Raw genomic sequence first — 22,598 nt, forward strand, 5'->3', positions numbered from 1 at the left:
GAGCATAATACTGCTCTCTTGTTCAACACTTTGGTACGTGACAGGCCTTGCTCAGGATTTCAGGAATGGAATAGAAGATCCCAGATTCATTATTTAGAGAATACTTTATTAGTTTCTGTAATCAAACCCACGTAGATAAGACCTTACATATTTAATACAGTGCGTTACCCCTGTACAAATGGAAAAAAATTAAGTTTAACGTTTCTAGACCAATATGGCTGTTAATTTCTGTACAATGCCAACTCAACACGGTAAACTGGGATACTTTTTCCAAAGTTGACAGCACAGCTAAAGTTTCCAAAAATTCAAATTATATATATATGTATATATATATATATTTATATTTATATAAAAAGACCAATAATAGCAGTATGTTATGCATCAATAGCAGCAACAGCTTTTCCAGGTTCTGCAGTCATCTGAACAAAATTATAGAGACATCCAGCACACTCCATTAAAAAAAGGGGCGGGGGGGTAAAAAAACAAAAACAAAACAAAACCCGAGAAAACAGCAAAATTCTGTTACTGTTGTGATACCTGGCACCATTTTTTTTTTATTAGCTTCTCAATCATCATCTGAAAAGAAAACATTCTAGAGTAACATCATTAAAAACAGCTCTGATAAAGCACGGTCACTACTACGTATCATAAAGCAGGTACAAGAGGTTTTACATTCACAGAGTATGATACAGTACTGTCCTACATCTATAATACTAGAGGATACAATTAAAAAGGCAATTATTTGAGACTTGATTCTACTTTTCCAGCAGAGGGCCCAAAGGATGGCATGACACAGCTCTGTAAAGAAATGTACTTCCTTAGGATTTCCTTTCATTGGCGGCACAGTTCCAAGTACTCACTCTCTTCATGAACATCAGCTAAAAACTGTTATATATATATATATATATATGTATATATATATATATGTATTTAAAAAAAAAAAAAAAAAAAAAAGGCCAGGAAAAAAACCAAAAAAACAAAAAGCAAAACAAAACCATTGGATTCATACACAGGTGACCAAGTGGAGGCAAGCAAGACTCAACCTAACCAGCATTTTGCCAAATCTGTCCTGTTTGAATGGTGAGCGCTCCATGGAAGAAAGGAGAGGCCAAGCAGCGCTCTGAAGCCCCAGACCACAATCAAAACACAGCATCATTTCAACAGAGGCAGCTGCCAAACACTGCTCATTCGGATACGCTCCAGGATGCTGGTGTCAATATTTAATCATCTGCTCACTCATTCAGGAAGAAGGGGAGATCAGTTACTACTGTACTTTGATTGTGTTCAACTCAATCATCATGTTACAAAAATAGCAAGCTGCCATAATAAAAATAAGGCTCCTCTCTCCAGCACCAGTTACCTTCAGTTCTTCACCTCCAAGCCTGCAAACGCCATAACCGTATCCAACGAACATAAGGGAGCAAAGAAACCACATGAGATCTACTGGCCGGGTCTGCCACACTCTTCAGGCTGAGCTATTCCTCTGTGGTGTTATTCTCTCCTATTTCTGATGTTTCATCTAACCGTAAAGATTTTTAGTTCTAAATTATATGCACTTAAGGAATATGTGCACATATTCATATATAGATTCTGATTGAAGATGCACGGCCATCAACTGAGCCAAAGTTATACAGTAGGTGCAAGCTTGCAAAGCCTGGTTGTAACTGGTGCAGCAGCTGGGTGTCAGAGCAAATCACTCTTATGTCCTTGTGCATCTCCAAGTTCTAGACAGGATCATGTCCCAGACCATTTTAACCTGGTGGCTACTGGCATTATCTGACTTCATTCTGTTTCCCCTCCCCCTCCCTCAATACCCTGCAATAAACCATAGCCTTTAAGATTTCGTTTCTTCGGTTTTGATTGCTTGAGGTTTGATTGGTCCAGTTCTAACAGGTTTGGTGGCTATGGTGGGTGCAGGGGGCGGCTTTTCTTCTACTTTTTCCTGACAGACACCAGGAGGGTCGGTCAGTGTTTCAGGAGGTTTACTTGAATCACTGTCCACTTTCTGGGTTTTGCCTCCTATCTGTTTGCTCTGTTGCTGTTCAGAGAAGAACCGTTGCGTGGACTGAAGAACCTCTGCTCTCTGCTTTGCCTTAAAAAGTGAGAAACAGAAATTGAAAATGCTGCAGCATCACCAAAGCCTGTCAAATCAATCTCAGTTCAAATTCTTTTACCAATCACAAATCAGTTTTCCCCAAGTTGGTTTGGCCTAAACCAAAGGTACCTCATTGATCTTTCAGTTTTTAGTGCATAGACTTCTTCCTATCTTTGAAAACATTTCATGTGATTTTTTTAAACATTTGAAACAAGACCACCTCCCACCATCTTTTCAGAGTCTGCCCTCTTATAAACAATAAACATATATTGCTAGTGGTCTGACTCTTTTCTGGAACAGCTTATTGATATCAAATTTTATTTAGGGAGGCTGCTTGCAAGTATGAAAACATACATGTAACACTTAAAACTTCTAGTTATCAATATGTGGTCTACAATAAAATGAAAAGGAAGCACTTATATTGTGGCATTACCAACACCTAGGACCAAATGTCTTGTGGCTGAGTCCTCTTCCCACAGCTCTCTTCTGCAGGGGAAGAGCATCAGAAATTAGTAACTACAACTTCACTTGATCACTAAGTTCTGATAGCTCCTACCACATTCTGAGCTGGTAAAATAACTTCTTAGTTTTATTGACTATGCGTCCCAAAGAATATACTTACGTCAACCTGTAAACTATCCTCTGTAACATACACAATTCAAACTTAAGTCTCTATACCTCTTGCATTTAACAAAAAAATCCTTCATGTTCTACAGGTGATATCTGTACTAGCCAAAGATCTAAAAGTAATTTTCAAGAAATCTGTATTCTCTCCCACCCCATTAAGGTTATTAAGCTCTACGGTCATTTCTAACAAGAGAATGTGTGAAAGTAAATGCCAAGGAGCCAAACTGGAAATCAAGGCCAAATAAACTCCAAAGCTTTTTATGTGTATTAGTATTTTTAGTAGAAACAGACGAAAATCGTAGGCACACTTGGTCTAATAAAAGTGGATAATATTTAACAAGCTTTACTGCAGGGCAGTCTTTACATTTTATTACTGGGCATCAGAAACACAAAGGATGTCAATACAGAAAGGAACTTTAGTCCACCAATTGAACTCTAACAAGGCCATCACAAACATGTTTCTAATTCAGAGTAAGAGCATCACTATGCACTCATCCCAGGCTGCAAGCAATAACTTTTCTTTGTTCCAATCTAATCTACATAGTATAAAACAGATGAAATAACTAAGACCTCCAAGGTGAAAAAACTTCCTCTGGCTGTACAGGCAGACAGGTAAGGGCTATACTACAAAAGCTGTCCCCACACAGACTCCTAAAGGCACGCCTCTGCTTCAGCAAACCTCATGTTTACTAGTGCCTTTCATCATGAAGGATCCCAAAGTGCTTTTCTGAGTTCTTCATCTATAACTGCACAATCCATTGCAGAACATGCCCACCTCAAGGGGCAGGCAAAAAAGGATGTGAGAATGGTTTGAGAAGAAAATTGTACTGGAATGATTCATGAAGGAAGAAAAATCAAGATAGGTAACATGTCTTACCCATTCCAGAATTTTTATATAACCATGATTACATAATAGGCTGGATGGGGGATGAAGGAGGGAGAGAGGGAAGGAAGGGAAAAAAAAAAAAAACAAAGCAAAAAATGAAAGAAAATGGGGAAGGCTAAAATAATCCATAATTACTTTTTTGCTATTTCAAAAATATAGCATACGAACTCAGATCTCCCTCAAATACTTGTTTTATAAGCAGTTCAACTGACCAGAGTTTAAAATGTTATTTTTTGACTATAGTTGTAAAAAAACAAAACACAAAAATAAAAAACAAAAACAAAACAAAAAAAAAAAAAAGTAAAAAAAAGAAAAGGAAAATGGTGGGGGTGAGAGGGAAAAATAGGGCAGCAGGTAGGGAGAGATGAGTAAAAGTAGCTTGGTCAAGTCTCTAGATAATAAATGCCTGGATATGTGGTTATGGTCCAGAGGCATCTTAGACATGGTTCAGAGACAGATTCTTGCTCTGCTGGCTGTTAACACTGTACTAACCTTCATGTCTTGTTCAGCCTTCAACGCAGCCTGGGCCTGATTACCTCTGACTCCAGAGAGTGATCCACAAGGACCCCTGGCTACATGTGGCAACCGAGCATGGCTCATGAGGCCTGTGGTCAGCGGAGGAGGCATCTGACTGGCCAGTGCCATTGGTGGCCTCTGAACAGGCGCTGGGAAGGTGTTAGTATGTGGGGCTCTTACCAATGGAGGGACCAGGTTAGGCTGAGAGAGAATCTGAGTGAAAAAAACAAAACATACAACATTGAACTGTTAAAAAAAAAAAAAAAAAAAAAAAAAAAAAAAAAAAAAGCCAACTAGACCAGGTTGGCTTATCCCAGAATAAATCTGTGCCCATCCTGCCAGTGAAAGGAAGCTTATGGATTGTGCCGTTTCATTAACAAAGACAAAGAACAAACAAGACATGCTAGGAGAATTTAACAGAAAAATAAGGTAAAGCATGCTACGGCATGTCAGTTGATTCTAGCACTTCAGTTGCAAATTCCAGAGGGGGATAGAAAGGCTATTCATTAAGATATCTTTTAAAAAGGTACACCTGCAGAAAAGGCATACCTACACCAAACTTAACCTGAAGATAATCTCAGAAACCCATTCTAGTTTGTGAGAACTGTTATCATTTTTCAGTCCTATGATTAGCAAAGGGAAGTTAACTTTTTATACATTTATTTAAAACACCTATTTGAAAATTTTACTTAAACTGCACATAGATTAAAAAAAAAAAAAAAACAAAAAAAACATAATAAGGAAAAAGCCCACTTTGAACCTAGAAAACTTCAAGCACTGGGACCTTCACTGAAAAGTCAACTTTCTCCAAAAAAGATAAATGGAACAGGACTCAAACGATCAGAGCTGTGTGGGGAACCTTTGAAATATTTCTATTGTCTGCTTTAAAACTAAACCATTACTATTGGAATCTAGCTATAAATTGCAAAGAATATATTTGAATATCATCAATTTATTGTTAAAATCAAACTTTTCACTTAAAACTGTACTTATTAAACTGGTTAACATTCAGTAAGATTATAAAATCAGAGATTTAATAAGATCAGCAATTTTATGCAAGTAAATAATACTCATTCTTACTTATATCTGCCTACCTGGGGTGCAAACTGTGTAGGAAATGGCTGTGTCATTCTCACGGTGGCGGGGGCTGACTGGAACTGCTTCTGATAGACAATGCTGCTCATTTTGCTGGACTGGCTGTTTGGACTTGTTGAAGTAGCCCTTGGAGAGAAGCCATTGCTGGTCAGACAGTACTGCCATGTAAATGCTGCTAGATTTTTATAGGCATTTTTTCTTGGTATTTTCATCATATTTGACAGTTGATGAAAATTGATCAAACATTGTGCTATGAGCCACTGGAAAGGCAGAGGTGAGAAAGAAAGAGTAGCTACTTTTGCCCTGCATTAAAAGAATCTTCTTTCTTTATGCGGTATTGGATTGACCAGGGTCTCACACAGGTTAGGCAAAGCATTCTGCCACTGAATTACATGCACTACTGTTTTAAGACAGACTCCTAGCTAAGTAAGTTGCCTGGAACTTGTGATTTTCCTGCCTCAGCCTTCTGGGTAGCTGGGATGATAGAGGTGAGCCTCTGTGCCCAGTTTTCTTTTCTTTTTTTTTTTTTTTCCCCAGTGCTGGGGATTGAACCCAGGGCCTTGTGCTTGTGAGGGAAGCACTCTACCAACTGAGCTATATCCCCAGCCTCCCTGAGTTTTCTTAAAATACATTTTAACATTTTAGATAAAATCATCAAGACTGTTGACATATAATAATTTAACAAACAAAAGGTGATCAATTACTCTGAAATGTCATAAACAAATTTAAATATGCATTTTACCGGAAAGGACTAGATGTTGGTGTGGTGCTTCTACCACCGATTGGAGGTGTGCCTGGTTTTATATCAATGCCACTTCCAAAGGCTTTTAGTTCCATTTCGGACATCTGAGAAAAAGCATAAAGTAGACTTAACACTCCTTCAATTCCATAAACTAGGTGATATGTTTAATGTCCTGTATATGAAGGCTTCATGTAGGAAAAGACGAAGAACCTCAACACAAAACTCTTATTGCCAGGCTAAACAGACTAAAAATCAATGTAATTAAACAAGCCTAAGACACTCTGGATCGGTTCATCCAATTCTTCCACAAAATTTTTAATCTTTGTTTTAGGTAAAAGCGAGAGGGAGCACACATTGATAATAGTAACAAAGAGTAAGTAATATAGAAGTTTGAGATTTTCTGCAGGGTGGTAAAAAACTGATACTTACACACACACACACACACACACACACACACACACTCTCATCTGAACATATGGGCTTCAGTTTTCTCGTAAGTGCCTACATTTCACTTACTTTTCCTGTGGTTGCGATCATGCTGTGCTGTGTCCCAGCAGGGATCAGTCCTCTGAAGGGTTGGCTTACTTGTGCAGGACGGCTCAGGCTCTGAGCCTGAGCTTGTGGGGTAGTGTGCTGTAAAGGGGGCTGAAGAGTCTGAGGCAAAGCAATCAGAGGCTGCCCTGTAGATCCAAAATTAGGCAAGGACAGCTGGGATGCTGGTAAAGGAACTGTAACCTGAAAACAAGCAGGTGGACACTGTAATCATCTGCTTATGACTTCGGTGTGCGTATCCCTGTAAGGATACACCACCCTTCAAATACTTCTGAGTAAGACTTTAAATAGAATACATTGGTCTATAAATACACTTCATATACAGATTTTTGCTTAGTGACTATCCCATTCTTTTCTTAAAAGTGTATCAACAAAATATAGTCATTTTGGGAAATTGGGCAATTTCATCATCATGTGCACATCACAGATGGTCCTTCTATAAACTAACCTAGCTAGGACTGATCTCTCTTAGAAGAGGTCTTGCAATGTGTCCACACTGGTCTCAAATTTGTGGGTTCAAGGAATACCCCTGCCCCTTACCTCAATCTCCTGAGCAGTTGTGTGCTTGACTGTGGTTTTGTTAATGTTGTGTGTAGTCAAGAGACTATATAACTGAAATACTTTGACCAGTTTTGAAATTCATAGTATATGTCAAATAACCACAAAATACATACTACAATTTAAGAAAGTAGTCATGAGTTCCCAAATAGATATTTGTAGTGTTTTCTGTTCTGGTTAAAAAAAGCTTCAATAAGAAAAACAAAGAACCTTTAAGTTCTCAAACACTATAATCTTAATGTCAATGACATGACATTACAGCTATAAGCTGTTGCTCCTTAAAATAACAACCCAAAAGAGTCATGACAAAATAACTAATGACTTGCCTACTATCACATAAAACCAATTAGAAAAAAAACCCAAAAAACAAAAACAAAAAATTAATGACTTGCTCTTCTCCAGACTTCCACCTACTTTGTAAAAAGATGATTAATGATGCTTTTAGGGGAGACATTAAAAAAATCATAAATTTTTCACTGAAAAATATTTTTGCACTCATTAGAAAGGTGATGGTCACTTACACACTTGCTGTTCTGTACTACACCACCCAATGTGTTACACTAAGCTGTTGGTAAGAGTCTCCCTTCACCTCTAACACCACCTACCACACATTTATATGCCTGAAAAATGGTTTTCAAACTTTCACATTCTTAAGAGTGTGTGGCTAAAATAAACTATGTCATATGGAAACTCAGTTCAAAAAAAAAAAAAAGGTGGGATGTTGTGATGTTGTGAATATAGTTCAGTGATACATGTGTGAGGACTTGGGTCCAATCACTAATACAGGGTGAGAGGGGACCCAGAAATGATTAAAGTGGGGAGTTAGCAGGGAGAGTCAGGAGAAGGGTACTATGGGATTGAGAAAAGCACCTTCAACCTGCCAGTGAACTCAATGGAATTCCCAGAATACCTGAGGGAAGTTTGAAAACCATACTGATACTGCCCATCTTATTTCTATATAAATTCCCAGACAATAACAAAATCAATAAAAATAATAATAAAATTGAGGAAATTTACCATGCCATAGTTTACCTGCTGGAGAGCACTTGGTGATTGGGCAGTGTTATAAAAATTTGTTTGTCCAGGCTGTTGTACTTGTCCAGAATAAAGATTTGAGGCCTGAGTCAGATTGGCTCTAGCCTAGAAAAAAATTTTTATAAGAAAACAGTTAGAGGCTATCTTCAAAGCAATCTCTAGCAATACTAGTATTACATAAAAAGGAAAAGGTAGATCATCATTATTTTTGCAATGTGTCGTATCACACTTTTTTCTTAAAAACAAAAACAAAAAACACAAAACACAAGTTTCCTTAACATAATCTGGATTTTTAAAAATCGGAAAATACAATCATGATAGTGCATAATGCTGGCCCCCGCCTTACCTGGAGAAGATGTGTATCAATCAGTTGGGAACCTCCCAGTCCTGATGCCTGCCCTAGCTGGTGTTCATACAATATAGGAATAGGCTGAGTATTTGAAGTTTGTTGAAAGGCAAGACCTGATTGTGCCTTGGCAAGTTCCTGGTGCTGGACAGCTGGGAAGTTGTGGATAGCAGTACCAGAAAGCACCACAGATGGTTGGGATAGACTGCTTTGCATAAAGGCTGGCTGAGATCTATGTAAATATTAAAGAGGAGAAGGTTGTGTTACAAAGTAACTCAATAATAAAATATCTCAAATCTGAAAATCCTAAGAAGGAATACCACAAATCACCAAGTACTCTAGTGCTTAGAGGAAAAACTGCTTTCAAAATCTAAACTGTGTCTTCCAATACAGTAGCCTCTAGCCATAATTACATACAGGTGTCTCACTACATTTTGGTTGAACCAGTCTGATCTTAAAGCCCATCTTTCAAGACAATTTGTTGACATAGGGATTATAAACATGAAGAGTCAGTGCATCGCTCCTCACCTTCTCAAGGCTGTGTGGACAGTACTAACTGATCACACAGAGCTGGAGAGTGGCCTCAAACTCTCCAACATTGCTTCAAGCAGACAACATAAATTAAAAGAAGACTGGTCTGGGGCTGGGGGTATGCATAGCTCAGTGGCAGAAGATTTGCCTAGCATGCACAAGGCCTTGGCTTTGACTGCCAGCACTGGAAAAAAAAAAAAAAAAAAAAGACTGGCTTGTGAGAGTAAATTTCTGTTATTCCTGGATTAGAATAAGTTTTATTTCATTTATTCATTCATTCATTTTCCTGCAGTGCTGAAGATAGAACCCAGGGCCTTACACATGCTAGGAAGTGCTCTATCACTGAGCAAGACCACTAGCTCTATAAAATTTCATTTTTAAAAGAAATTTCAAGATATCCCAAATTTTAAAAAAACAAACAACACACACACACACACACTTTCTCTCTCTCTCTACCTCTAACTTCTAGCTCAAGTAAATAGTTTTATAACTAATTGGAAGATAATTTCATGAAACAATCAAACTACATGTCAGAAGACTTAAAACTAGGAAATACTATGTGTGTAATGACACAGACACACAAAATCTACTGAAGAATCATCAAAAAGCACAAAAGTCATATTTATCAAGTTTACTAATGATTCTGTTCTCTTTTAAGAAAATTCAATTAGTTGAACCTGGCTTCTTTATGAATATAAGTTATGGTAATCTAAAAGAAATAAGCTGTATTATTTGATGCAGAGTTTAACTTACTAATTATAGGAAATATATCTGTCCTCCCCCACCACCCGGGAGACACAACCCTGGCCCTTTCTATTTTTTAAAATAATTTGAGACAGGTTCTCACTAAGTTGCTTAGGGCCTTGCTTTGTTGCTGAGGCTGGTTTTGTACTTAACAATCCTCCTGCCTCAGCCTCCCAAGCTGCTGGGACTGTGCCTGGATGGAACTACTTTTATAAAACACATTTCTAAAAGTAAATGTATTGCTTTCTAATTTTCCTAAGCCAAATGTCCTGAATGCAATTTATTTTTCTTTCTGATCATCAGGGATGTTACTAAGAATATGGACAGTAGCTAAGGTACCAAGCACTGGTTTTGCCATCTGGCTATTCCCAACCCCCTGTCCTCTTATGGTGGAGACCAAAGACACCCAGGGTTGAATCAAGTTTGGGCCTCTTATTTATACTGTGGACCTCAGGTTAAAACAACAACAAACCATTATCTCCTGAAGTTCTAACTTCCTCATGTCAAATGGGAATAACTTAATTTACTCTGCAGTTAGATGAGAACTACGTTAAATGTAGTCAACGTATGTGAAAGGCTAAATAGCTATCACAGATAAACGAAGTTCAACAAAAACCAGTTTGTATTATTTTCCTAAATGTAAAAGTAAGGTACACTGCATCTGAGTGAATCCATATAGAGAACTCTCTTCTGCACGTGTACATAACAAAAGCTTGTCATCATTACTATCCCTGCTTCTATTCTTTATCTGAAACTCCATCCTCTCTTCTGTTATCCTCTCTACCTTGTTCTCCACCGCTAACACACTATGGTTTTGCCATGCCTTAGCTCTTCACGCAGAGGACGCTTGGATTTATGTTGTTAGCAGCCACATGGCACGTGTAGTTTCAGGTTCTGTTAGCAGCTAGTATTATCTGTGAACTCTGTTATGGGGCTGTTGTCGCTGACTTCATTAAGAAGTTCTGAGGCTTGACTTTCTTTCAAGTCTGTTGAAATGACCAGAGACTGAGGTTCACGACATATAATCAATACGTTTAACTATTTAAGTAGTCATGGTCATTCTAGCTTTGTGGAGGAAGGAAGAGGCAATAGGAATTCTGATAAGGAGGATCAGCATTTTCATTAGTTTTGACATGAAGATATTTGAAGCAATTACCTATATGGCTGAAGTGAAGAACTGAACAATTCTTGAGCCTGGGAAACAGCAGGTCCAGCCCCCAAACTCAGCTGGGCTTGATGCTGCCCTTGCAGTGGTGCATAAATAGGGATTGGAATTTGCTGAACTGAAGCTGGCTGCAGTGCAATGAAAAAAATAAAAACATTCATTTAAATGTATATGAGCACCATACATATGAATCAAAACACCGGGAAAAATAACCTGAGACACAGAAAGAAAAAAGATTAGTATATATCAGCTCCCTTTTAAAACAAAACCAAATGTAAACATTTAAATTTTCTTTTCAACAAATCACTTCTACACTGTAGCTATCAAACTCTGGTAAATTTCAGAAAGTTTAAAAATTTTGCCAGTACCCTATCAAGGTAATCTTGGGTATGATATAACTTTAGGAAGTCTATCTTGTAGTCTAAGGTTAACTATTACAACCATAAAAATGGCAAGAAATAATACAGGATGGAAGAAGTCTTTGATATTTACCTGAGAGAGACCTGGCTGGAAGCCCTGTTGCTGAGCCAGGGATGGTGGAGCCAATCGTGCATGCTGGGTATTGAATAGATGACTTGTATCCATATAGAAAGCTGGAATTTGAGCTGTAGGCCACCAGGAAAAATAAGCAATAATGTCTAAATTTCAGAAGTTTCCAAATAATAAGTAAAACTAAGTTTTGTGGATTTCTAAGTGAGCGCTCTCAAAATTAATCAAGTCATAGAAAAACTAGAAATGTGAAAAAGATACAAATGCACCCCCAAAAAAGCAAAAACAAAAGCAAAATACTTCCACAAAACCCAAAACCAACCATCCAATCAACCAAACAAAAAACCCCTCCCAAAACTTCTAGTACAAAGGTGTATGTACATTAAAAGTGTAATTAGTATTTATGAGGTTATGGAAAATAAACACTCTCCTGGCTAAAATTTATTGGTAAAATTTCACATAAATATTGAACATAAACCACCCACTGAACCAGCAAATCCATTCCAATTTTACATCTACTTACTAGAATTTAACAAAATATATATCAAAAGAATGAATATTTAATAATTTAAAAAGTTCAGTATAGACTCTTGACACATTTCTATGTATTACACATACTAAATTGTGACTGGCTGTTTTCCAAAATAGTATATTCTGGAGACCTACCTATATTTCTAACTTGTCCCTATTACAAACGTATAAATACCCTCAAAATTTGTTAAAAGATTCCTAGCTACGAAATTGTTACCACAGTATGTATATGTGAATTTTCTAAGGAACTTTTCAAAAAGAATTATGTTAACTTATACCTGACATCTCTATAGACACTGGATATTAACAGATGCTAATTATTAATTTTTTCCTCAAAGGTAAGAAATAGCATCATTGTTTATTTTTAACTTAAATCTTCAGTGAGTTTAAATATTTTTTAGATGTTTCAGATACACACTGTGGTTTTCGTTAGGATCAGCTACGCACCACCACCACCATATAATTTTCCTTCTATTTTTATATTTAGTTCTTCCTCTTCTCCAAATTATTACCTATTGTTAAATGTTCTGTAATGTGATTGGAACAGTGACACATGCATAAATAATTCTCCTAATTATCACACACCAATTTATTATAATTGGTAATCATATAAATGAAACAATTGCCCTGAGTCTTGGAATTCTTGTCGAGGAGAGAGAGTATTTAACTCTAGAGGGGGACATATTTGCAAAGCACATCAAAAAATATTTAAAGTTGAAAAAGTGTTAACAAAGGAAAGAAAAAAAACCCAGGCATTTAAAAAAGTTTTCATTTTCTAAATTCTTTATATTCGAGCATACACTATTACCTGCTGCAGACTGAGACACATAAACTTGTGGACTCTGTTGTTGCTGGGCAATAAGGGAAGGCATACAGCTTAACTGTGAGAAATGACTTGCAGAAGGCAGGCTGCTGGTCTGTAACTGCTGGGGCTTCACTTTACAAATATTAGGAGGGTCTGACGTGGTGGTAGACTTTGTACTCAAAGAAGAGGTAGTGTATGTACCAGCTCCTGAAATTGGGGGAGGGATAGAGTCAGGGGAAAATATTGCACATCTGAAAGTGCCACTGTTGTTGACAGTACCAAACAGGAACAAAAAGATTGATGTTTATACCCATTATGTACAGTAGGCCCTCTGTACCTGTGGGTTCAACATTTGAGTATCCAAGCAACCACAGGTTAAAAATATTGGGGGTGAGGGGGAAGCATCTGAATACAGTTTTCATTATTATTTTTCCTAAACTATACAGTATAACGTTTATACTGTTAGGAGTTAAAAGTGGTGTGAATCTACATTGTGTACAACCATAGAAATGAAAAGTTGTACTCCATTTGTGTACAATGAATCAAAATGTATTTGTAAAATAAAAAATATTAAAAAAAAAAAGCGCTCTCTCGGGTCCTTGCTTCCAAGATGACCAAAAAAAGAAGGAATAATGGTCGTGCCAAAAAGGGCTGCGGCCATGTGCACCCTATTCGTTGCACGAACTGTGCTAGGTGCGTGCCCAAGGACAAGGCCATTAAGAAGTTCGTCATTCAAAACACTGTAGAGGCTGCAGCCATCAGGGACATTTCTGAAGCAAGTGTTTTGGATGCTCATGTGCTTCCCAAGCTCTATGTGAAGCTGCATTACTGTGGGAGTTGTGCCGTTCATAGCAGGGTGGTCAGCAAACAATCTCGTGAAGCCAGGAAGGACCGAACACCCCCACCCCATTTTAGACCTGCTGGTACTGCCCCAAGACCTCCACCAAAGCCTATGTAAGGAGCTGGGTCCTTAATGAGTGAAGAAAAGCAATCTTCTGGAAAAAAAAAATAAAATGGGAATTATAATTCATTAAAAAAAAAAAGTGATCTAGGGATGATTCAAAGCATACCAGAAGATACAGATAGGCTACGTATATGCAAACATTACATCATTTTATATAAGGGACTTAGGCCAGGTATGGTGGCCCATGCCTGTAATCCTAGTCACTCAGGAGACTGAAGCAGGAGCACTGCAAATTAAGGCCAGTCAGGGAAACCTAATGAGAGCCTGTCTCAAAGTAAATAATGAAAGGGGGTGGAGATTTAGCTCAGAAGTAGAGCACCCCTGGGCTCAATCCCCAGTACCACACACCCAAACAAAACCCCACCAAACCAAACCCATAAACCGATGGATTTCATCTCTCAAACAGCAGAAGTTGGAAATTCTATACACCTAAATTTTCACCAGAAAATTAAAGTTAACCCACTTGGCTTAGGCCAATTAAACTTAAATTAGATACAGATTGCAAAACATTTAAAAGCTGAGTGATTATTATTTCTGAGCTGATCAAATTAGCAAATAACTATATACAGATAAAATATATTAAAAGGTAAAACTTCATGGAAAATGTAGAAGAAAAATTTTTTCTTCAGTTAATTCTTTAGCATCTGTACTGTGCATGTTGGGGATGGGGACGGGAGGGTCCGCAAAAACTGTTTCAGTTAGCCTTCAATGAATATTTGCCAAAATAACTAAAATTCTGAGAGCAAAGAGGAGGAAGGGTTAAGTGAAGTCAGAAGTCTTACAGAAGAGCTGATAACTCTCTCACATCTTTTGTACACCATGCTTTGGGGGATGTTATACAAAGACTGTAAGATTTTAAACAATTCAAGATATTTAAGCTGGGGATGTAGCTCAGTGGTAGGATGCCTAATATTCCTAAGGCTCTGGGTTCAATCCCCAGCACTGATCACCTGAGTGTGCGTACACACCCAAAGGTGTTTAAGGAAAGATGCAAAAAGTTCTACCTGATAGTGATGTTGTAGGAGTGACTGAAGCAACAGGAATCTGAGGCACTGATGCACTGGAGAATGAACTGTAATTGGCAGTGCTGGGTCCACTGGCACTACTGCTGACTCCACTTGCAATTGGAGGTGCTGTGGAAGTTACTGGAGACCCCTTTTCCCGTATACTTGGAGAATTCTCCCATGCTTTTCGTGCAGACTCCATCTGTAAAAAGGAGGACATTTGTTAAAGCAAAAACAAAAAATGAAATACAGAAAAAGTGTATTGTTATGGTTTGGATATGAAGAGTTTCCTACAGACTCGTGTTGAAAGCTTGGTCCCTACTGCAGTCATGTTCAGTGGGGGCGCTATGGGAAGTGACTGGATCCTGAGGGCTTGGATCTCCTCAGTTACTAATTTGATGGCATTATCGGGAGTTAGTGATACTGTAGGAGGGTGGGACCTACTGGAAGGAGTAGGTCTTTGGCGACTATATCCTATTTCTCTCTGGCCCCTTCCTCTTTCTCTGCTGCCTAGCAGCTATGAATGAATGGCTTTGCTCCACCAAGCTCTTCTGTCATGATGTTTGGCTTCATCTCAGGTTCAAAAGCAAGGGAGCCAGTTGACTGTGAACTGATAACTCTGAAAATATGATCCAAGATGGATCTTTCCTCCTTTACGTAGTTTGTCAAGTATTCTGGTTACAGTGGTGAAAAGTTGACTAATGTGCATATATCTATCTGTCTAGATATATTTATGCACACACACATATGTATATGTATATATATCTATCAATAATTAAATTCAAACACAATGTTGAAAACTACACAAACCAGAGAAAATCTATGGATTTCAAATTTTTCACTTGCCCCTTTATCTTTGCTCCTTTACTCAAATTGAGATTATGGGGGGTGGGTGGGGTTTAATTACATTTCTACAGAGAACTTGTTAATGGCTTTGGGAAACATGTCGATGAACTAAAGTTACGGCTGTTGTGCCATATACTATGAACCCCGCACCCCCCGCCAGTGTAGAATAAGAAAAGGAACCAAGATGTTCCTTTAGAATGACTTAAGGCTCTGCCTATGATTGCAGAGATTCTTAGGAAATACCTATTCTCCACATTTTTTTCTTTAAAGCTAGTGCTTATCAAATGCAAGGTATGTTTTGGTTGTCTGTTTCATGTTCACAGTGTCTTAAAAAGGCAAAATATAATTAGAAAAGTTTTTAGGCTTTGATGCAGTTTAGACACTTCCTGTTTCACATCCAGACCTCTTTAAGCATTTTAGGTACTGGCTGTAGCCATTTCAATTTGTGGTTCTGGATTTAATTGTAGTCTTCTAATTTGTTAAAAGCAGAAACAGGTCTTTTTTTCAATCTGTTTAGAGCAGCATTGTTCAACAATGTGCAAAAGATATTACATAAAGTCACATATGTAATTGGATCCTGAATACATTATCTTGAAGCTACTTTACTAAGTAGAACAGATACATAGATTTTGAAGTTTAACATTTTTAATACCACTGTTGGGAAGCTTGTGGGTCCTTGAGGTACCAATTTCTAAAATTTTAATGTACTTTAAGAATGTGAAAGAGCCAACAAGTTCACTGTGGAAATATAATTAAACCCAAGGGCCCCCACCTGCATCCCTTTTAAAACACATAGTCCTCATATCACCTTGTCTTAATGACTACTTGCCACCGTTGTACATTCAGAATGTAGGATGCCTATGTGCTTGGGAAGTCTTTAATTTTTCTCACAATTACCTTGTGGGGGGTTAATCAAAAAACAATTTGGATGTACATTGTCTTTCACACCAGTTTTGCTGAGGAAACAAATTTTAGCAAATCAACACTGCATAATATATAGGCCATATGTATTTGACTTAATCTCATTTATTAGGCAGGAAGAAAACTTGAAATTTCTATTTTTGGAACTACAAGGAAACTAAAACTACAATTGTTTAACAATACACACTCTCAGCAACATCTATATAGAAATTTCTTTATTTCATTTATTGCTCAAAAAGTGATGTCAGAAACAACAAAACTAGAGAAAGCTTTGTGTCTTATGCAATTTAATTTCAACTAATCGTATATTATTTCTTCTTGGAATGATAAAACATGAGTGAAAGGCAAAGATGAACAATATCCTTAAGAATTAACTACTGGCTTAAAAAATAAAGACAAATTGTTTATGTGAAGTTAGATTACTGTCTTGGATAGCATAATGATAAAAATTATATAAATTATTAGACAAAGTAAAGAACACAGACTGAGATAGTCATTTAAGTGAAAAGAAACAGCAAAGGCCTAACAGGAACTGGCAGTAAATAGTACAGATTGGTAAGGATGATATAAAGCATGGGTAGCTATTTTCTAAAATTTTATAACTTTGAACATATTTACTAATAAGCCTCTTATAAGAAGAGGGTCAGGGAGAGAAGTGATCAGGAGGCTGGGGACTTGAGTTGAATGAGTCCAGAAATGAACACAGACCACATGATAAAACAATGTAGGTTTCCTCTCCTCTTTCTAAACACCGTCAAAGATATTCACTGTCAACCAGTGAATTAACCAGATGCTAATTACTGCAGTTGCCCAGATTATGAACAAAGAGCAATAGTGAGATAAGTACACTTAAAAAAGAGAGAGAAAAAAGAAATCATCACATAATTCCATTTTTTTAAAAAGAAGGCTAATAAATCTAAGGTACACAACAGATTACAAGTTGTCTCAAATAACTCAGTTGTGAAAAAATAAATATAGCTCAAAATTATAAATAAGAGATAAAAATAAGCCTAAACTGCTTGACATTAAAAAGTGCTAAATCTGTTTTGTAAACTTAAATCAAAATCCCCTGATGTTTTTTATTAAGGAATACTCATGTTAATTAACTACCTTTCTATAAAATATTTTTAATGACTAAATTGCGTTCACTCACTTCACACTTGAGCAGGAAAGACAAAATACAAAATTACAAGCATAAAAGGCCTCACTTAAAACATGAGGATATCAATTCACTGCTAATTGGTATTAAAAGCTAGTGAAGTTTTAAGGAATAATTTCACATCTCCATTTCCTCAGCTTGGTATTGTTGCTTACCACATAAAACTAGTAGAGATACCAAAAGAACATGTCCCCTTGCATGCAATAATGAAGGACCCTTAGAGATGGAATGTACATACCTTGAAGGTGAGGCTGAAAGTAGTGGGAGGAACTGAAGTGAGGCTGGAGCTCGCTTGTATAGTCTCCCTCTTAGGGAGGGGTAGGGTGTTAGGCAGGGGCACCTGAAAAGGCAGGCAACACATATCATAATCTAACTAAGTCTGCTACAAAAGCCCCATTAATGACAGCACTAAAGCACTCCAAGTGTGGTATTTACTTTTCATCAGAGGCAACAGGGAGATTTGATTACTTAAGAATTTTACTGTTTACAGTAGTTGATATTATGCAATCAGGTAATTTGGAGGGGGGGAAGACACTATCTTTTTATGCACAGATCACAAGAAAAAGAGCCTGCCCCAAACATAAGGTGCATGCTTAAAGGCAGCACATTTTTGTCTGCACGGGCGTCACCTGGGCTGTGTTAAAAACATATTCTGATTCAACTGCTCTGGGTTACTCCCAGATAATGCTAATATTGTTGGTTCAAGGTCCACATGTTATGTAGCAAAGCTTTAAGGAAACCAACTTTTACCATATAGGAGGAACCACAGATTTCAACCAGAGAAGTACTTAATATGACAATGAAAATGTAAGAAATTAACCTCTTTTCGATAAGAGTCAACTTTCTTATAACTAAACTCAAGCAAGTAAGATCTGGGGCAAAGTATGGAATATTACTCATACTGTAATACACCAAACGATTTTGCTGTAATAATAAAACGATTATGGCAAATATTGCTAGAAACAGGCTACCATACCTTTTTTCTTCCCATTTTAAGGCTCTGGATCTTAGGATTCTATTAAATACTACTGAATGTTCACTTCTGATGGTTCATTTAGTAGTTTGGCTAAAAATGGCTGGGAAGGTTAGGGGTTTTAAGATAATCACTGTTATATGGACTAATGGAGATCTATCAGCATGAATTATTTAATGGAGACACTTTTATAAATCTTGCAAGTAGCTGTGGTTTTTACTTAAAATCCTTAGGACATTCAAAATATTCAGTGACTATAGGGGCTGAGGTTGTGGCTCAGTGGTAGAGGGCTTGCCTAACACATGGAGGCACTGGCTTCAATCCTCAGCACCACATAAAAATAGGATATTGTGTCCATGTACAACTAAACAAAAATAGTGATTACAATACTGGATCACACTAATAAGAAATAATCAGTCAGTAAAAAAATGGTAGTAAGTCTCAATAAGAGAAATAGGGCTAAACTGTGTTCTTTAAAAAAAGAAGTAGGTTCTATGTATAAAATGGATTCCCAGATTTTTTTTTTTTAAAGAGAACATATTAAAAGGCCCTAAAAATATAGGACATTTGTTTTCAATACTACATTAAGATCAAATCAATAGGAAACCATTCCAAACTAATGATTTTTTATTAAGCTCCTTTACTAAAAATGATCTCTCTGCTTGCTTTCACACACACACTGGATACACTGCTAATATACTCTTCACTTCTACAGAAGACTGTTTCTTATCAGTGTATGAGTTACCACACTACCCTTAGAGATCACAGAGACCATTAAGATGCTAATCTGGATATTTCTGATGACAAAATTTAAGTTTTTTTTTTTTTTTTTTACAGTGTTGTGGATTGAACTCAGAGCACTCTACCAACTGAGCTATACCCCCAGCCCAAATGTTAAGGTTTCTAAGAATGATTTTTCCATATTCACATTTCATAAATTGTATTTTCAGAGGATAGACTTTCCAAAACCATCATTTACTTTCTTGAAAACATCTTAGAAATAACTATATTTTTTTAAAAGGAGAAAAGACACCATAGTTAAAGAATAATCATACTCTACTGAGACTGCAGTGAGTCACTATATGATTAGACAGTGACATGAGAATTAAACTGAGAGGCAGTAATTTTCTCTTTCCCAAATGCTCTATTAAACAGGAAGTAAACACTCTTAGAAAGGTAGGAGGAGGGAAGGATTTGACGTATGAAGTGAAATTTTTTAACATTAGTTAAAATTAACATTAAACAGGACAAATTACACTATCAGATCCTAGAGAGCTCTTATCACCTAAAGAAAAGAGTTTACTCCTCATTCCTCTCTATTGCTCTTCCTCAGCTACCCAGTACAAGTCCTTCAAATGGACTATAACATTTGGATTAGCTGATACCTAATGTAGCTCACCTTTCTAAAATTCCATATACTTGATGCTAGAGAGAAAAATAGACAAGGGGAAAAAATACCAGAAGACAAAAATCAAAATGATAGTCAAAGTCCTTGTGAGAAACATTTAAATATTTATTTGTAAAAGACATTTCTAAAAGGAACAATCACCATTTTAGCTGGATAGCCTTTGATTTATAGAGAGGCTACATTTACAAAGGAGAGCAAATGACCAAATGCTTACCACACCTGCCCTTTGAAACAAGAAACAAAAAACAAATAAAAAAACTTAAAACAACAAAAAAAAAGTTCTTCTAAATTATGTAGTGACCACAGTAAGTCACCTAACATTTTTATTAAGCTTACAATTTTTCATCTGTCAGAAAGCTGAGCAAAAAGATGGATTATACTGACTTCTAATATAATTTTTTTTTTTTAAAGTACTGGAGATTGAACCTAGAGGGGGTTAACCACTGAGCCAAATCCTCAATTCTTTTTATTTTGAGACAGGGTTTTGATAATTTGCTTATTAGGGCCTCACTCAATTGCTGAGGCTGGCCTCAAACTTGTGAGCCTCCTTCTTCAACCTTCCAAGTCACTGGGATTACAGGCATGCACCAGTACACCTGGCTCTAACTCCATCTTGAATTACAAGAACACTGCTTTGGGAAACCGGGGCTTGATTCACAATATGACTTCACATCATTTAATATTAGAACCTTCAAAGAATTTTTGAAATATTTGCCTACACATTATTGTTCAACGTTCACAAAAAGAATGTTGGTAAGGTAGACGATGTATGTACAGACATATTTCTCAATTAAAAAAGAAATATTTGATTCCTGGAAAACACTATAGTTGCCTTTTATTGTCTTAGATAAGGTTTCAGTGTGTGGTACAAAGACTTCATTTGTGAACAAAATCACCAATCAAATAAAACACTAATGTAGAATGTGAGTTAAGAACCAAAATTCTTACTAAAATGAGGTTAATAGGATTAGTACTTATGAAATCAATCCTAAGCACCACAAGCCGTGAATTTAAATGGAAAGCTGATGACTTTCAGTCAAAAAACCTTGGTGGATTTTTGCTAGTTATACTACAAAAACAGTATGTCTAAAAAAACAAATTTACTATCAACTCTCTGATAAACATTAAATATTGGTCCTTATAGTAAGGAAAACAAAAGATGGTACAAACAGATAACAATAGCCAGGTTCCTATCAAAACTTGCCATATCTTGTATTGATTACTTACATTATTAACCAAAGTATCCTCCATCTTTGCATTATTAGTAGCCACAGTGTTAGGCAGAGAGGAAGAAGGTGTAGTATAGTCTGTTACAGACTCCTGTGGAGGAGTAATAGAAAAAGGAAACTAATTAAACTAATTAAAGGATTACTTCCTTATGATAGCCTAACAGTTGTAAAGTTGTTTCAGAAGAAAGCAGGAAGGGAGAACAGATCTTAAGAATCAACTCACTAAAATCTAAATTCACTCAGGAACAGGAAGCTAATACAACAAGGATCCATCATTAAAGTAATATTTCAACTATTGATGAGCTCCTGTACTTATTTAAAAATGCATCGTATAGTAGCAGGAGGTAGTCAACAGTACCAAATATTTATCTCTGTAGATGATTAAAAGAACTTTTTAGGTGTTTGACATACTCGATTTATAGATTACTATCATCAATTTTTGTTATTCTCTTCAAAATAAAAGAATGTAGATAAGTGAATATGAAAATATTAGTTGTCACAATAAATTAGATTTTAGGATGATGTTCCTTGTTTAATGTCATGAATCTCTTCTTTCAGTATGGTACAGCTGGACCACTCTACTGAATTACTTATATGAATGTAGCTGTATGAGTTCTTTTTTTTTGGTTGTTTGTTTTTGGTACTGAAAATTTAATTCAGGCACTGGACCACTGAGCCATATCCCCAGCCCTATTTTGTATTTATTTAGAAACAGGGTCTCACTGAGTTGCTTAGTGCCTTGCTTTTTGCTGAGGCTCACTTTGAATTCCCGATCCTCCCCACCTCAGTTTCCCGAGCCACTAGGATTATAGGTGTGCGCCACCAAGCCCGGCTGCAGAGTTCTTTTTTGACTCACGGCAAATACCAAAATCTGTGGATGCTAAAGACTCCCTCATACAGATGGTATAGTATTTTATATAACCTATGCATATTCTTTGTCATACTTTAAAAATCAGTCTCTGGGCTGGGGTTGTGGCTCAGTGGCAGAGCACTTGTCTAGCTCGTGCAAGGCATTGGGTTCGATTCTCAGCACCACATATAAATAAATAAAGGCTCAATGCCAACTTAAACTAAAAGTTTGCCCACTTTCTAACTTTAGAATCTCACTAGTAGGTAAGATAAGGTTCCAGTATAAATCTATTAGCAGAATAAAAGTAGCACAGAACTATTTTTGAAAAGCCTCCAATGTTGTGTAGATGTTTTCTACTCTAAGTTACTCAAACAGTTCAGAATTAAGAGTCAATTTCCAGAAAAAGCAGTATAATTTACTCTAAAGGATTTTTTTACATCACATATACATAACATGAAATAAAGTCTCCTCTGCAGAAACAATAACTATAGAATTAAATGCCTCCGCAAAAATAGAAACAAACAAAC

At 36.7% G+C, this 22,598-nt stretch overlaps 2 protein-coding genes across 15 annotated transcripts in view; one reads left to right on the forward strand and one right to left on the reverse strand.

Moving 5' to 3' along the window:
• Positions 1 to 959: 959 nt before the first annotated feature.
• The window catches only part of Prrc2c (proline rich coiled-coil 2C), an 85,000-nt gene continuing 63,361 nt past the window's right edge, over positions 960 to 22,598 (reverse strand). For 5 of the 14 annotated variants that reach the window (XM_047520275.1, XM_047520271.1, XM_047520270.1 and 2 more), the window contains 13 exons: positions 21,220 to 21,312; positions 17,850 to 17,951; positions 14,686 to 14,887; positions 12,721 to 12,924; positions 11,385 to 11,497; positions 10,884 to 11,020; positions 8,453 to 8,684; positions 8,089 to 8,211; positions 6,478 to 6,696; positions 5,962 to 6,065; positions 5,219 to 5,345; positions 4,101 to 4,337; positions 960 to 2,092 (listed from right to left, as the gene is read on the reverse strand). In XM_047520275.1, coding sequence (XP_047376231.1) covers positions 1,835 to 2,092; positions 4,101 to 4,337; positions 5,219 to 5,345; positions 5,962 to 6,065; positions 6,478 to 6,696; positions 8,089 to 8,211; positions 8,453 to 8,684; positions 10,884 to 11,020; positions 11,385 to 11,497; positions 12,721 to 12,924; positions 14,686 to 14,887; positions 17,850 to 17,951; positions 21,220 to 21,312 — 2,151 coding nt within the window. In that variant the 3' untranslated portion in view covers positions 960 to 1,834. Of the gene's footprint in view, positions 2,093 to 2,528; positions 2,582 to 4,100; positions 4,338 to 5,218; positions 5,346 to 5,961; positions 6,066 to 6,477; positions 6,697 to 8,088; positions 8,212 to 8,452; positions 8,685 to 10,883; positions 11,021 to 11,384; positions 11,498 to 12,720; positions 12,925 to 14,685; positions 14,888 to 17,849; positions 17,952 to 21,219; positions 21,313 to 22,598 lie in introns of all 14 variants that reach the window. The other 9 variants (XM_047520274.1, XM_047520272.1, XM_047520282.1 and 6 more) reach the window with 7 other exon arrangements.
• On the forward strand, positions 13,309 to 13,675 carry LOC124961558 (40S ribosomal protein S26-like). The gene has a single exon (XM_047520284.1). The coding sequence runs from the start codon at positions 13,328 to 13,330 to the stop codon at positions 13,673 to 13,675; it is 348 nt and encodes a 115-aa protein (XP_047376240.1). The 5' UTR covers positions 13,309 to 13,327.

The sequence above is a fragment of the Sciurus carolinensis genome, chromosome 12 (genome assembly GCF_902686445.1).
Source record: "Sciurus carolinensis chromosome 12, mSciCar1.2, whole genome shotgun sequence".
NCBI classification, from domain to species: Eukaryota; Metazoa; Chordata; class Mammalia; order Rodentia; family Sciuridae; genus Sciurus; species Sciurus carolinensis.

Bases quoted from the DNA above. Each gene is read 5' to 3' on its own strand.
- LOC124961558 (XM_047520284.1), top strand. From the start codon at position 13,328: ATGACCAAAAAAAGAAGGAATAATGGTCGTGCCAAAAAGGGCTGCGGC.